This window comes from Apis florea, unplaced genomic scaffold, assembly GCF_048593485.1.
Source record: "Apis florea isolate Af1SG1 unplaced genomic scaffold, ASM4859348v1 contig_3176_pilon, whole genome shotgun sequence".
Taxonomy (NCBI): Eukaryota; Metazoa; Arthropoda; class Insecta; order Hymenoptera; family Apidae; genus Apis; species Apis florea.
In genome coordinates this window covers 38,329-52,552 of record NW_028256716.1, presented here as the reverse complement: position 1 = coordinate 52,552, position 14,224 = coordinate 38,329, and the positions used below count along the sequence as shown (strand labels likewise).

The following is a 14,224-nucleotide window of genomic DNA, read 5'->3' as shown; positions in this document are numbered from 1 at the left end:
ATTCAAAATTGTACATATATACCAGTAATTTTTCTTTCAATTTTAATAAATTAGAATAAAGAGCGATAAATTTCAAAAGTTGCGCATTCTACATATGTTTCTGTATTAATTATTGTAAAAATCTTGAAGCAGAATACGATGATAGTTTAAATTAAATGTCAAAGAAACGGGTCTCTAAATAAACGATAGCCGAACCCCCTTGCGAAACGAGATAAAGGAAAGGGAATGAAGCGGGTATCGGGTCGAAGCAATAAAAAAAGGCGAACAAGGGACAGCAAGAGAAACAACCCCGACGAGACATACATCACGAAACGTCCCAAAAATGTTGGTAAAACGTGCACACATACGTACACACACATATGCATCACGCGTATGCTTGGCATGCATGACGGCGAACGATCGACACGCGAGATTAGAGGGAAAGCGTATCGGGGAAACGAGTTTCTTCTGGCGCTAGGTCCACCGCGTCAAGATCGCGCGACAGATAGACCGGTCCAGGGAAAACATGCTCGAAAGAGAAAAAAAGGGGAGAGAGAAAAAAAATATAGACCTGTCTAGATCCTGAATTTTCGCTGGACCCGCCTCCTGCTGGATCGTCGAGTTGCGTATGTATTCATGGAAAACTGTCAAATAATTCTGCGACGCGATTCGAGAGAAGCGTTTGATCCTCTCGCTCGAGCGAGTAGCGAGCAGCTCGATGGCGTCGTTGACTCGCGCGCACACGTGGCCAACCGAGTATATTTTCAGCGACACACCATCGGTCCAGTCGCTCTTATTCGCGTGACGCGGCTTTAACGAAGCGATCAAAGAAATTACGAAGGTGTGTTTCGGATTTAGAATTCGTAAATAGAAGAAACGAATATGGTTTCTTTCATACCTTCATATTGATTTTCGAATTAACGAAGTATAGTGGTGGTTCATTTTTCGTAAGGGTAGTTTTAACGACGGAGGGTTTCTCTTTGGAGGGAATCCGATCGCTTATTTTTAATTATAATATTATTTTTTAGTCATAATTGTATTATAGAAAATCTTGTTGCAATCACGTATACAAAAATTTTTATAATAATTATTTTTAAAGTCGTTTGCCACGATTATTTTTCGTTGCATAGGGAATGTGTATGCTGCGATGAATGCATTTTCCGTAGATAGATAGTGAAAAAAAATATTATTCGTCGCTGGCCACATACATATTAAATGCTTTATACCACGTTTTCCTTTCATATTCTAATATTTATTTAAATTTTCACTCCCTAGAAATATAAAATATTATATTTACTTAACCTTATTAAAACAGGTTAGTTTTACTATTACAAACGAGGGGTCGCGGCTCAAAGAAGGTCGAAGGAAATATTGCACAATACCACTTCCCCTAGCCGCGCATACATATTTTATTCCAGTTACAAATGAACGATTGCACGTGTTCGTTATAAAAAAATCTACGCTCGAATTTACGCAGCTGCGAGCTCATAAATCTAAATATTAACTCGAAATTTCGTCGTATCTGGAAATAAGAGAAACGATAGAGAACTTATTCGCCAGATTTTCCACCAAACAGGCTCCCTCCGTTTGATCATCCACTGAAAAATCCAAGACGCGGTTCCGCTCCACAACTTCTTAACATAAACGGGACCGTAAAAATTCACCTTTCCCCTCAACCGTTTCAAAAGTCACGGGTTAAAACCCTTCTCGAGTCACTTTTGACGTGGTTCCTTCGCCGCTCCTTTCGCCACACACGCGCGAAGTTGAGATGTAGACGCTTTCGACGCCACAAAGGAAAATCGATGGATCAAAGATCGTACGTAATGGACGAGGTTACAAGAGGCTCGCAGCGGTGGCCACGCTGCACTGGATACCCATAAATCGGCCACGTCCCGCCGAATTGAATCCCCGTAGTCGCAGGTAGCCGCAAATTTGTACACGTTGAGGTTTCTCCTCTCCCCGTGGCAACAAAGTAAAATGGCATCGGCCCAAAGAAGAAGGTGCTCGACTCTCGTGGTCTCTGTCAAAGGAAACTTGTATCTTCGGGATCGATTCAGATCGAGGGAAGATAAGACGCGTAGCGCAAACTTACAAGCTTGTTCTCTCGAGCATTTGGTTCGACTAACGGGCCCCGTTAGACCTTGTATCTCGAAGGATCTTCATTTGGAGGATTATCCTACGTGGTAGGTGAGCAAAGAAGAGGAATATTCTTATAGACGTGAGGTCTATAAAGATGCTCCGCAAACCCACATCCCTCTGCACGGGGGGTTGACATGTTTATTTCGCTGCGTAATCTTCTCGGATTACGTTTGAAGTTACGTGGGGTGGGGTGGAGAATGAGAAGAAGAAGAAGAAGGAAAGGAAGAAAGGATAGGGGGCGGAGGCACGAGGAGCGTATACCTGGGATCACACGTGTGAGCTCGAGAGTTCTCTTGTGGAGGATCGTGTACACACGAAACGAGTCCTTAAGAGAGAGGCGACTTCGATCGATTTGTAGCGTGGGCCAAGCTGATGTTTGATGTCTTTTAGGTCTAGGTTGGTGAGGTATGTTAAAATGGTAAAGGTTTGAAAGTAGGAATTATTAATATCAAAAATTTCTAAGTAATTGTTAATTAATCTCTCTCTTCCTTCGAGAGAAATTTATTCGTTGCAACCCCTAAAGAATATTATTCAAGCCAATGAAGAGTAATGGTGGAAAAATGGGTGTTTTCGAGTGAAAGAAAATTATTCCCCAGAGAATTTATTACTCCATTCATCGCGTGAATACGTAGAGTTCTGATCCACGGAACATACGTGGGTGGGAAAATTGGTCGGGGGATGATTTACCGAGAAATGTCTTTTTTATAGTGTTTGGAAGATTCGTCGGGAAGATACGAGGATGAAAAATAAGGTAGATCGATCTTTGTTCCGCGGAGGAAGAGCGAGAAAGAGGGAGAGTACGTACATTTGGACGTTTATTGTGAAAGACGAAGTTTATCATTTTAATATACATCCTTTTTTTTTATCCTTCGTAAAAAGGTTGCTCGTAAATCAAATCCTTCCCTTATCCGTTCCTTATCATTTCGAAAATTTTCTCATATAAATCCAATGAACACACGGTGTGTACTGCGGAAAACAGGAGTCTGTCTATCCCAAGAACAAAATACCAGGTTGCAAGAGAGCCACTCCTGATTAAGCCATTCGGCTCATCCTCTCCTTTCAGCTTTCCTTCCCTTCATCCACAGGATACTCGTATATTTTCCAAGCCAATTTCTGCAACCATCCAGCAACATCCTTCTTTCTTTCCTCAAGGGGAAAATCGTGGAGAAACACGATCACTCGAACGGTCTGTTATTCAAGTATTCGTGGCTGCGTGAAACGCAAAATTCGTGACGCTGTTACCACGTAAATGCATGCAAATTTATTACGACCGGGGGCAGGATGCGTGCGTCGCAATTTACAACGCTGTAAGATAAAATGCGTAATATCCCTGGGCATTAGAAATGTGAAGGAGACGTGGTGGTATAACGCCGCGAGATTACACGGCGGAGAAGAGTCGAGATCGGCCGAGGAAGTTTCTAAATAACACGATGCACGGTTTCCACGATACGAAATCGTGGGTTGTCGAAGGGGAAGGGAGGGGGGATTGAGAGAAACAGAGACGTATAATAATTGGTGTTTCAGGAATCGAGGGGTTGCTTTTTCTTTCCTCGATCGATCCTGACACGCAAATAGGATCAATCAACGATCGATGGAATGGAAACGATTATAATCGATCGAACGTGAAAATGTAACGGAAGTTTGGACGATCGAGAATAATAATTGATGAGAATTAAACCGATGCACATAAAGCTCGTCGTTAATAATTTTCAGCGTATATCACACACTTTTTTCTATTCCTCCTTTCCTTGAATTCTATCCTCCTCTATATCGCTATGGATTAAAGGTCTGAAAAAAATGTTGCACGTAATTTCCTCAAATCGAACATTTATCACGCTGTTGTAATGATAAATAATTAAATTTATCTATCCAAAGTCATCCTCCTCCTCCTTCTAACCTCTGCCTCGTCTTTAACATTACTCATCATTCCTGAACTTCGACCTCCACTTCTATCTGCCTCACCCTTTACCTGAACCCGAACACTCTCCCTCTTCTGAATTTTATAAAATCCTACTCTAAAATCATTTTCAAAAAGGTTATTTTCCATAATCGGAATATTCGCGCGTAGGCCATCAGGCCAAAGCGATAATATACCTGTATAATTTCGTGCTTGTAACTCGTAAGATCGTTCAACTTCTAATTTTACTTCCTCCCGTAATAAAATTCCAAACTCGGAGTGTAAATTAACAGTAAATCCACCACAATATCCCCGAGATTACCGAGTTTCTCCTTCGACGTCTCGACGAGTGAAAAAGGAAATTCTTAAGAATCACGAAGCCAAGATTCGATTGCTCCGGTTATACGGGCTCATTCAATGCAAAATATCGGCGTCCGACTTGTATCGGTGGAGGTAACCAGGTTTAATTAAAGTCCAGATGAAACTTTACGAGCGGCGATAAAGCGCTACGCACACTTCCCTCCGTATTTGCACGAACGGTTCGGTGTGTACTCTCGCGGAGGGAACTAGTTTCGCGCGAGCGTGTACTCGTCGAACTCGAAGATGGAAATCAACGAGGAGAAACAAACGCGAGTACCACCGCACACGCGTGTCCGACTCTGTATCGGTGGATTGAAACGCGGCAAGCTGGATCGTTTGTCAATGTCGTCCTTCGGTGGTTCCTTTGTTAGTTTCGCGTTTGTAGGTGGTGCAAATTATTTCGTTTCAGATCGAAAGTGGCCCGCGTTTGCTGCTGCGTTGTGACTCTGTCGGCGGTCCAACTAATTATCCATGATGAATTTTGTTAACGTTCCGTTAAGAAATCGCTTGAAACTGCCTAAGTGGAACTAAAATTAGATCGCGCAACAATTTTAATTCGGCTTTCTCTCGTGCAAGTTTTCGGATGAAAAAAATTACTCATCTTTGAAAACAAGGTTTTGGATGCAAGGTTTTGGTTGGAAAATGGTCACTTCCAAAAATACAGAAATAGACGCGCTGGATATAGATTATAGGAAATCGTGTTGAAATTTCTCTCGTGTATAACGCGAGGAAAACAATTCGACTGAAACAGGAAATTATAATTCCTTTGTTTATTATTATACAGAGAATCGCGTGATACGAGAGTCTACCGTATATAAACATTACTTTCTATAAATATTAGTATTAATCAATAATATTATTGATTTGCGAGACAAACTTTACTCTCAAATTTTCCTAAGACAGCGTGTATTTATAACGATATGTTGTACAGAATCTATAGAGATTTTAACATTAAGAACGTGTATATTACATATTTTTGCATATTCCTTATTAACTTTTAGGAAGACGTGACATGCTACAGTAGCAAATCGACAATTGATCGAGAGAGGATTTTAAAATCGCATGGAATCGACAGTGAGCTCGTTATCCGGGGGGGAAAGTCGATGAAAACACGGGAGGAACACAGGACAGTTAGGGAAGGTGGGCGAAGAACGGTCCCTGAGATTCATGACGCGGAATAATCCACGGGGCGAGGAGAGGAGGCTGTGGAATACCGCATTATGCGAGCGTATCGGCGCCCTTACACAGATTTCCCATCGACGCCAGGAAAGAAAGAGAGAGAGAGAATTGGCCGGGTCTAATCCTCCAGGACGGAGGACTCAATTTATAAACGTGCCCAGTATTACCACTCAAAGGCTTAAAACACTCGACACCGAGCAGACGTCGTGATGCCTCGCGCGGACGAACACATGGCATTTCACACTGCAATTGCTACGAATGCCTGCCCGCACAGCGTGCGCGTCAGTCGGGGATAAGCGCGAGAAACTCGAGTGCTATTCAACCCTGGTTGGCTGCCCTAGGAAAGCTCTCCTTTCTTTTCACGGGGACCTGTTTTCCAGAGGGTCTTCCTTGCCACTCCACGAGCTGCCCGCTTTCCGTTTCGTGACGCAACACCACGCCTCGTGTTATTCTCCCTCCCGTCTTTTGATCCTCTTCGCCTTAAATCCTCTATCCTTCTTTGGTGTTAGCTTATATATATATATGTGGAAAGATGAAAATGTAGATGTAGATGTTCGAGGTAAAATGTGCGAGAGTGTGCGATTCAAAAAGCGGTTTAAAGCTTCGAAGGGCGACTTGGGTATCGCGTGACAACAGGTAGAGGGGGGTCGGATTCTCTGGAGTATTCAGCGGCTACCGGTTTACGAGGCCTCCACTGCGATGTTTCTATTTCGCCGTGGAACAGAAACAGACGTCCGTGGGGCGAGATCAACGCGTGTTTACGATATACGTGCTGTGTATACGTGAATTGTTATGCGTAAGATGGAGAGGGAGAGTGGTTTAGTGCTTTTCGGAGAGACTTCCAATCGAGAATTCGTTATTGATTGTTCGTGTCTCGCGAGAGCGCGCGAAATTTCGTCGATATTCTCGGGAGGGTGGATTCTATTAGGGTTGGTGGAGCTCGATGGCAACGAAAGTAGACGGAAAATGTGGTTTTCTTGAAGGGAGGTATTATTGATCCTAGTTTAACAATTATAAAAATGATAACGTTATCATAAATAGAATATAAGATTTTATTTTTGATGAAAGTTTTTAATATATAGAATATAATAAAATTATTTCAACGATTATTTTAAAATTCTCTTTATTATACAAGTTTTATTATAACTTGTCATACTGTTGTAAAAGATATTGACAGACGAAATTGTATTGAAAATACGAAATAATGTTGAGAATTATACTCTCGAGAATGATACCAATCCAGATCAAAATCCACCCTCCAACGTTCCAATTATCTCGAAACGGAATTTTTCGCGTCAGGTTATCCATCAGACGTATCGCCATTAATAATTAAAGATCCTCGGTTATCGGGCAAAATTGGTTGCCAAGAACGGAGAAAGACATGGAAAATTCGAGGGGGCGAAGCAATGGGGAGGACAGAGAGGAGGAAGAAGTTGGAATTACAGCCGGTGGTTCCTCGATGGAAGAAGGCGCCACGAGGAAATTTCGCGTGCGGGAAAGTGGAATATTTAAATGGCAAGGGTTGCCAATCGGCATCTAAGTGGCACTCTCGCCACTCCTAACCGTCTTTTACGTTTTCCGGTGGTAACAACGGAACCGCCGACCCACGTCGATGTCGTTTCCGCCCTCGCTATCGCGTGCCATGAAGAAATTTTCATATTTCCTTTTTTCTTTCTTCCTTTTTTTTTTTTTTTTGAAAAAATATGGTTGACGACCCTCGTATTTTTCGATGGAAACGCGCCCTTCGAAGGGATGGCTTTCAGCGAATCGACTTGAAACCGTTAATTTTTTTCCAGACCTTTTTCTTCTATTTTCTCGTCTGAAGGATGTGTATGGATTTTAAGAAGCTACAAAATTCAAAGGAATTGAATTTACGAGGAGTACCGAGGATTTCGAGTCGAGAGGCGGTTCTTTTGTTTCAATGACGAAATATTTTTGAATGGGGTGGAATTTAGCCGGGATTTTTCATCGCGAATCTCGAGGGGATGATAATAATAATGCGGAGAAGAAATGTTTTCGGTATCAGTTGACAGAAGGACTCGTGCATCTGATAATCTGGAAACGGAAGTTTCTGTTCATTATTCAATAGCAAGTTTTTAGCCGATTTCACGATGTAATTTTGCGAATATGTCGGTACGTGGAGCGTGGAAATGGGAGAGCAAAGGGTCTAGAAGTCGGTTTTTTACATGTTCTTTGTATACATCCGTGAAAAAACTTGCTCGTTCATTTACGTTAATTAATCATGACTGACGGACTACGTGTACCAGCCGGTTCATGCAACGTTAATCCGTTTCCTTGAATACAGCGGAGCACGCTTCTCTAAAACATTCCGCAGAAATGGATAATGAGTGCGCGCTGCTTTATTCATTGACGTGGAAACAATCGCATTAACCTTATCACCAACGTAGATACACCGTGATACTATTCCTCTATTAGATGTTAAAAGCACGAAAATTTATCCGTGAAAATTCTTTTTCACAGTTTCAGCGCAATTATTTCAATCTGGATGAACCTTTGGATTTCAAAAATTATTAGATTTAAAATTCAGATTTTTCCAATTTCAAATCAATATCTTTCTCAATTTCGTTGTAATTAATTTTAAAAAAAAATATTTATCTTTCAGGTGCGGTTCCCTTCTCGTACCTCAGTTCGACGGCGTAAGATGAACGAATGATCGACGAACGACGGTGACACTTACGCGATGAGGCCGAAATCGTGTTCCCTGTTCCTGTTGTTCTGCGTGTTGATGCCGGGATTGGTGTGCCCCTTCACATCCGGCGAAGGTGAGCTTGAAACTTCCGCCTCCAACGAAAAACACAATCCTCTCCCGCTTTCTATCGATCCAAGAACTCGACCATGGCGGCGGTCGATGACGAACGAAGTTGTCGAGTACCACTTCTTTCTCGCGCCACGAGAACGAACGCTCGTAGATCGCTCGATAAGGACTCGTCGCGAAAAATAACCGCCATTTTATTATTTCCAACTGATCCGACGCGTGCAATTAGCCGAGAGATAAGGAGTTACTAATGTTCGCCGTTAGATTTAACTCAAATCTGAAATAGGCTTCCATTTCCAGGAAATATCCCGGTTTATTTATGCCGTAGTATAATTAACTTGTTCACACCCTAAGCTTATTTATTCGTGATCGCGATCTCAACTAACAATTTATTACCCGAATCACCTAATTTTTCGAGCAAATAGATTTTTTTAAAGAGTGAAACCTGAATTCAACTCTCCAACAGACTTTCATCTCTTCTTCGTTTACTCACAATTTCGAACAAATCTTCGAAACAATATTTCAAACGATGAAATAAGGAAAAGACGTCGATAAATTTCTCAAATAAATCCCAAAGAATCTCCAATTCCATTCCGTCGTCATCATCTCGATCAAAAGGGATACGTCACTGATCGCGAAGGGGGGGGAAATCGAACACGGCTATGCTTTTTGCGATTCCCTGGCACCAGAGAGAGAGAGAGAGAGAGATAGTCTCTGGTCTCGTGTTCTATGTGCACGAGGCTAGTCACGAGCACGGTCTCGTCGGTAAAAGGGAAAGGGTGAGCGGAGGGGAGCAGATCTAATTATACGGCAAGTCAGCGTCGTTGATTAGTGGTGGGCATAACCGGCCGGTTACGTTACACCAGCCGTTTTCGATGATGGATTACGCTCCCCTGGAGCTAGTTTTAAAGCGACCTTACTCGAAGGGGGGTGGAGGCTTGGTCTTTCTCGGTTTCTTCGCGCGCTCGCGAGACCACGTGGCCGGCTAATTAGCGTCCTCGACATCCGCAGGCCTCGTCATCGCTGCGCACAGGGGATGATGAATGGCGGGTGTGTGGTCGACGAAAAGAGAGAGAGAGAGAAAAAATATATCGTTACATATAATAATAACGATAGAAAGTTCACAGTGCCGAGGAGCTTTGGAAAGGAACGTAGCTCGAAACGAGAGTCGATCGAGAGAGAAAGAGAGAATGCAGCGAGAATTATTGAGTTCTTTAAATCTTCTTTCTTAGAAGAAACTTATTTCCTTCTAAAATGACAGTGTTTCAAATTAACATGTTCGCTAAAGTGTGCGTTGCGCTTTGGGCATTGGTAAAAAGAATTTTAAAAGGTGGGTGAATGATATGCAGTTTAAGGCAGAGGTCGTTGTATCTGTTTAACACCTGTCGGACCTGTGAAAATTACGTGTTTCGAAGATTTTTTATTTTTCTACGATTGTTAAAAATATAAATTGTAATCGTAGATCGCTCGCATTTATTCTCGCGTTTTATTATATCGCAGCTTTAGATTTTGTATTTTGATTATTGAGAATGTCGATAAGGTTTTTTGCTGAGATTAATTTTCATTTTTATTGAGATAGAAATGTAAATCTAGACACTCGTTTATATTCATTATGTTACATTAACTATATCGATGTTTTAATTGCCTAATCACGTTCACGTTGCTCTAACATTAAAATGAGATATTCATTAAACTAAATGTAGAAGATAGAAATTTATCCATTTTAACTAATTGTCGATTACCTTAATTGAAATTTGATACAGGAGTTGATTAAATTTGTTTTCTATAAATTTTAATTCAGAATTGTTAATGGATCCCACGTATGCGTTAATTTTAAATTAATAATTAAATTAAAAAGAAACGAAAAAGAAATAATTTTTAAAGTTTTGGCTATCGGTATACGTTTTTAACAGGATGATCCATAATTGATAAACGATTCAAAATAAAATAGAAACATGGAATAAAATTTGTTCATATGTTCCAAATACAAGAAATTCTTGAAAACAATTTTTCAAAAATTATTTTCACATTTATTAATTTTCATTTTCGATCACGATTCTCTTTTTCGTTTTATTCCAAGAAACTCATTTAAATCGCAAGGATATAACTCGACAAATAATTAAAAATTTCACTTTTCTCTTATCACTGTTTCATCCACCTCCGCACGAATCGCTCACTTAATATCCCAAAATTAATCTCACATCCCAAAATTTCCATCTCAAATATATCCCCATGTTATCCTGGAACAACCGCAAACTCTGCCTAACAAAACTCGTCAACGACCGAACATCTCTTCACCACGCTTTTTCTAACACGTAGAGGTAATTACACGCTCCCCTCCCGAGAGAACAGGCACGGCCGTCCATTTTTCCCCCGGGTCGAACCGGGCGGAAAGGAGAGGCATCGCGATGCAAATTACACGCGTCGACATTTAACGACACCGATTGTGTGCACGCGTGTGCAACTTTCCCGCGAACACCCAGGTGCGGGTATCGCCGGTGACGTGGAGGAAGAAACCGGCGCCTAAGAAAATCGCTTTCCGTCCTCGCCAACCTACCTACGACCGAGTAGGAGAGAGAGAGGGGGGAGACTCACGTGTGTGCAGGAACGCGCGTGTGAATAATTATCCCTACGATTTATCGCGACGTGATATCGTGTCATAATTCCAGCGAGTCGGTTGCCCGTTGTTCCGCCGTGCCGAGGAAAATATTAGCCTTGTTAATAATTAAACGGGAAGCTCGACGCCGAGCGTCGTTTCCCACACATTTAAGACCCGAGCCCTGGGTCTTGTAACTTCGCGGCCGTACTCTATTTTTCAGAGAGGAACGTTTTCCTCCCCTGTGGGAAGGGAGAGGAGAATTTTAGATACGCGAGAGAAACTTGGTTGATTTCGAGATGATTTAACACGGTCGAGATATAAGATTCCGTGTAAATTGATCGCGATTGGAATTGTTGAGTATTTATACGGAAAGAGAGAAAGAGTTGTAGAGTTTTGTAGGGAAATTATTATGGGAGGAGGATCGAATTCGATTTAATAAGATTGGGTAAATGAATTTTGTTAAAGAGTATCTTGGAGAGTTTGTAATTAGATCGTTGCAAATGAAATGGTTGAATTTTTAATTGATTATTGGCGTTCATATCTTTGTTGAAAGGTAATATTGATCAAAGTTTGACTCGACAAGTGCTGTGCATCTTATCCATCGGAGGGCAAGGTTAAAATTATTACGATTGTTCAATTGATCGTTATTAATAATTGTTTTATTTATTTTTTTCTTATTGTAGGCTGCAACAATTTTTTTTTAGTTTAATTTCAAACTTGTATAAGAAATTATTTATATTTCATATTGATAGAATTGAACTATAATTCATTCGACTATACAAATAATTGATTTTTTTCATAATAGATAAGATAATTGATAAGGTAATATAATTCACCTATGTTCAAGCTTTAGATCGTGATATATATTTTAACAAATATTTTAAAGAAACCATATTTTTAAACAATTTACAGATTTATATGCAACAATTTAATATTATCGATGATACAGATTGAAGTGGTGAATTTTAAATAAATGAACATTTTTCATGTGCGAAAAAGAATTATTGAAAAAGGTTATGGAAAATGAGTCATCATACGATTACGATTCCATTCGTTATTATTATATTGTAGAAAGTCTTTTTATATTCTAAACAATTTTACTATCTATACAAATTAATACAAATAATAGAATTGATTGAACGAATATGTATTAAATATACTTGAAAAGTAAAAAATAATCGCAAAAAGAAAGTTAATAGGTTATAATTCGATTAAACGTGAATAAAATTTAATTTGAATAATCGAGACGATTGCTTGCAACAGAAAATGAAAATCAAACATTTATTTCGGCAATTAAAAGTTGATGTTGTAAGCTATTTCAGAGGAATAACATTTTCTAATTTGTTGGTACGAACTAGAAGATTCTTCCCACCTGGAATATTAGCCATACGAACAATATATAAAAAAATAAAATCGAATCGTAAAAAGTAAGTTAACAGGTCGAAATTTTATAATTTGGAAACACATATTTTTCCCTAACGAAGAGAAAAAATAGAAAATAACAAATCTTCAAATTTTCCGACATTTCAACTGAAAAGGATATTCGATTTCACGTGCAGTAAACGAAATATCAGAAGATAGGATAGACTGTCCGAAGGATGAGATAATCCAGAAAAAATCAGCCATTCCCACCGAATTATCCCCGTAACGATATTACCGGGAGGAAGGTCGTTCCGTCATCAGATAACATGCATCAAAATTACGTAGTTTTACGTAGTTTTCAACGAGGTCAACCTTCTGAAATCAACGATCCGCCGAACTTATCGACGTCTCCTCTCTTCGCCTCCCCACGAGCCGGCTTTCGCCTCGTATCCGGTAGCGAGAGAAGAATTACGAGCGGAGAAAATGCGAAGCCGATCCCATATCAGAAAAAAAAAAAATGTTTATTTCAACGCGCGAGAAAGCGTAAAATCGCGTCGGCGAATCTCTCGATTTACGACTAATAAATTCCCCCCTCCGTGAAAATGGTATCATTTCGAATTCTCCATCCATTCGAATTCCCGTCCATCCAAGGTTCACGATATACCAATCATAACGCAGATACTTTTAAGGCACCTCCTCCGTGAGAACCTATTACTCATCTGAGCCCCGTTTCGATGATAAGTATCATAAGTAAATCGCGATCAGGTGACCCTCACGATGTGATCTTCGATCGCGGTCGGGGGAAGGTAGAGGATGAAATGATAATAGAGAAGGAGAGTGGATGGGTAGATCGGTGGAAGGATAGGTGGGAGGTCGAGTGGATCCCGCGAAATCTCGCCCCGAGCAAAAATGCAAAAGCGAGTGTTGGTTGGCCGGTTGGCTCGACCGAGCAATTACCGTGGTTGGTTCCACGGAACGGGGCCCCTTCTCGGGCCCCAAAGGTTGCGTAGGGGGGAAGGGAGGAAAGCAGAGTCGAAGAAAAAGAGAAAAAGGAAAGGAAACCAGGGGGAAAGAAAAGAAACGTAGGGAGAGATGATGGTGGTGGGAGGAAAGAGTCTTTAATCTTTCGTAGTCTCTCATCGGCACCGCTGGCCGACCAGCGGTGTATCCTGGCCTCTGTTCCGCTTGTTGCAAGCCTCTCTCTCTCTTGTTTCTGTCATTCTTTCACCCGCCGCGACGAAAGGTCGGGTCAGCTTTAATTATCGTAAATCAAACGAGAGAGTGGTGCGCGTCGAGAGGAGGAGGTGGAGGAGAAGGAGGAGGAGGAGGGTTGTGCAAGCTCGCGCACGCCGCGATTATTGTTGAAATCGCGGAGAATGACGAGCAAAAGAATGGACTGGTAGAACGCAGCGGCCTGTGGGATCGTGAAATATCGACCGATCGAATTACAACACAGGCGATATTTTCCCCTGCTGCCCCCACCCCTCCCCCTGAACTCTCGCTATCTTTGGTTGGTTGGCCAAAGAGTATCGGTTTTAGCGGAGACGAGTTGCGAAATTTCTCGATCTTCCCGCGTTCGAAAGTCGAATACATCCTTTCTGTCCGGTGATTCTTAATTGCGGCTTTCGACAGTATGAAAAGCGGCTTTGCTCGAGCAGTATCTTGAGGAACGAGCTGAGTAAACCCGGTTTTATGGTTAATCTTTGGAAAGCGGTGGATCGCGGTGAGCGTACGATGTTTTTTAGTCGATGGTTAAGTCTTTTTAATTGGATTGTAAATTTCGCTTTACGTTTTGATATATTGTCAGACGCAACTTTTGTACGTTTGTACTTTTTTTCGTTTTTTATCGATATCTTTCCCTTTTCTTTTGTGCAAAATATGAATAAAATTTTTATATTGGATATATCTATAAAACTTACATCAGTTCTTGAAA

The 14,224-nt window shown here is 41.0% G+C and overlaps 1 protein-coding gene across 4 annotated transcripts in view; it reads left to right on the top strand.

Moving 5' to 3' along the window:
• Positions 1–14,224, top strand: part of LOC100867754 (netrin receptor UNC5C) — a 44,780-nt gene that overhangs the window by 6,347 nt on the left and 24,209 nt on the right. For all 4 annotated transcript variants that reach the window (XM_086910411.1, XM_086910410.1, XM_086910407.1 and 1 more), the window contains exon 2: positions 8,178–8,337. In XM_086910411.1, coding sequence (XP_086766537.1) covers positions 8,256–8,337 — 82 coding nt within the window. In that variant the 5' untranslated portion in view covers positions 8,178–8,255. The remainder of the gene's footprint in view (positions 1–8,177; positions 8,338–14,224) is intronic.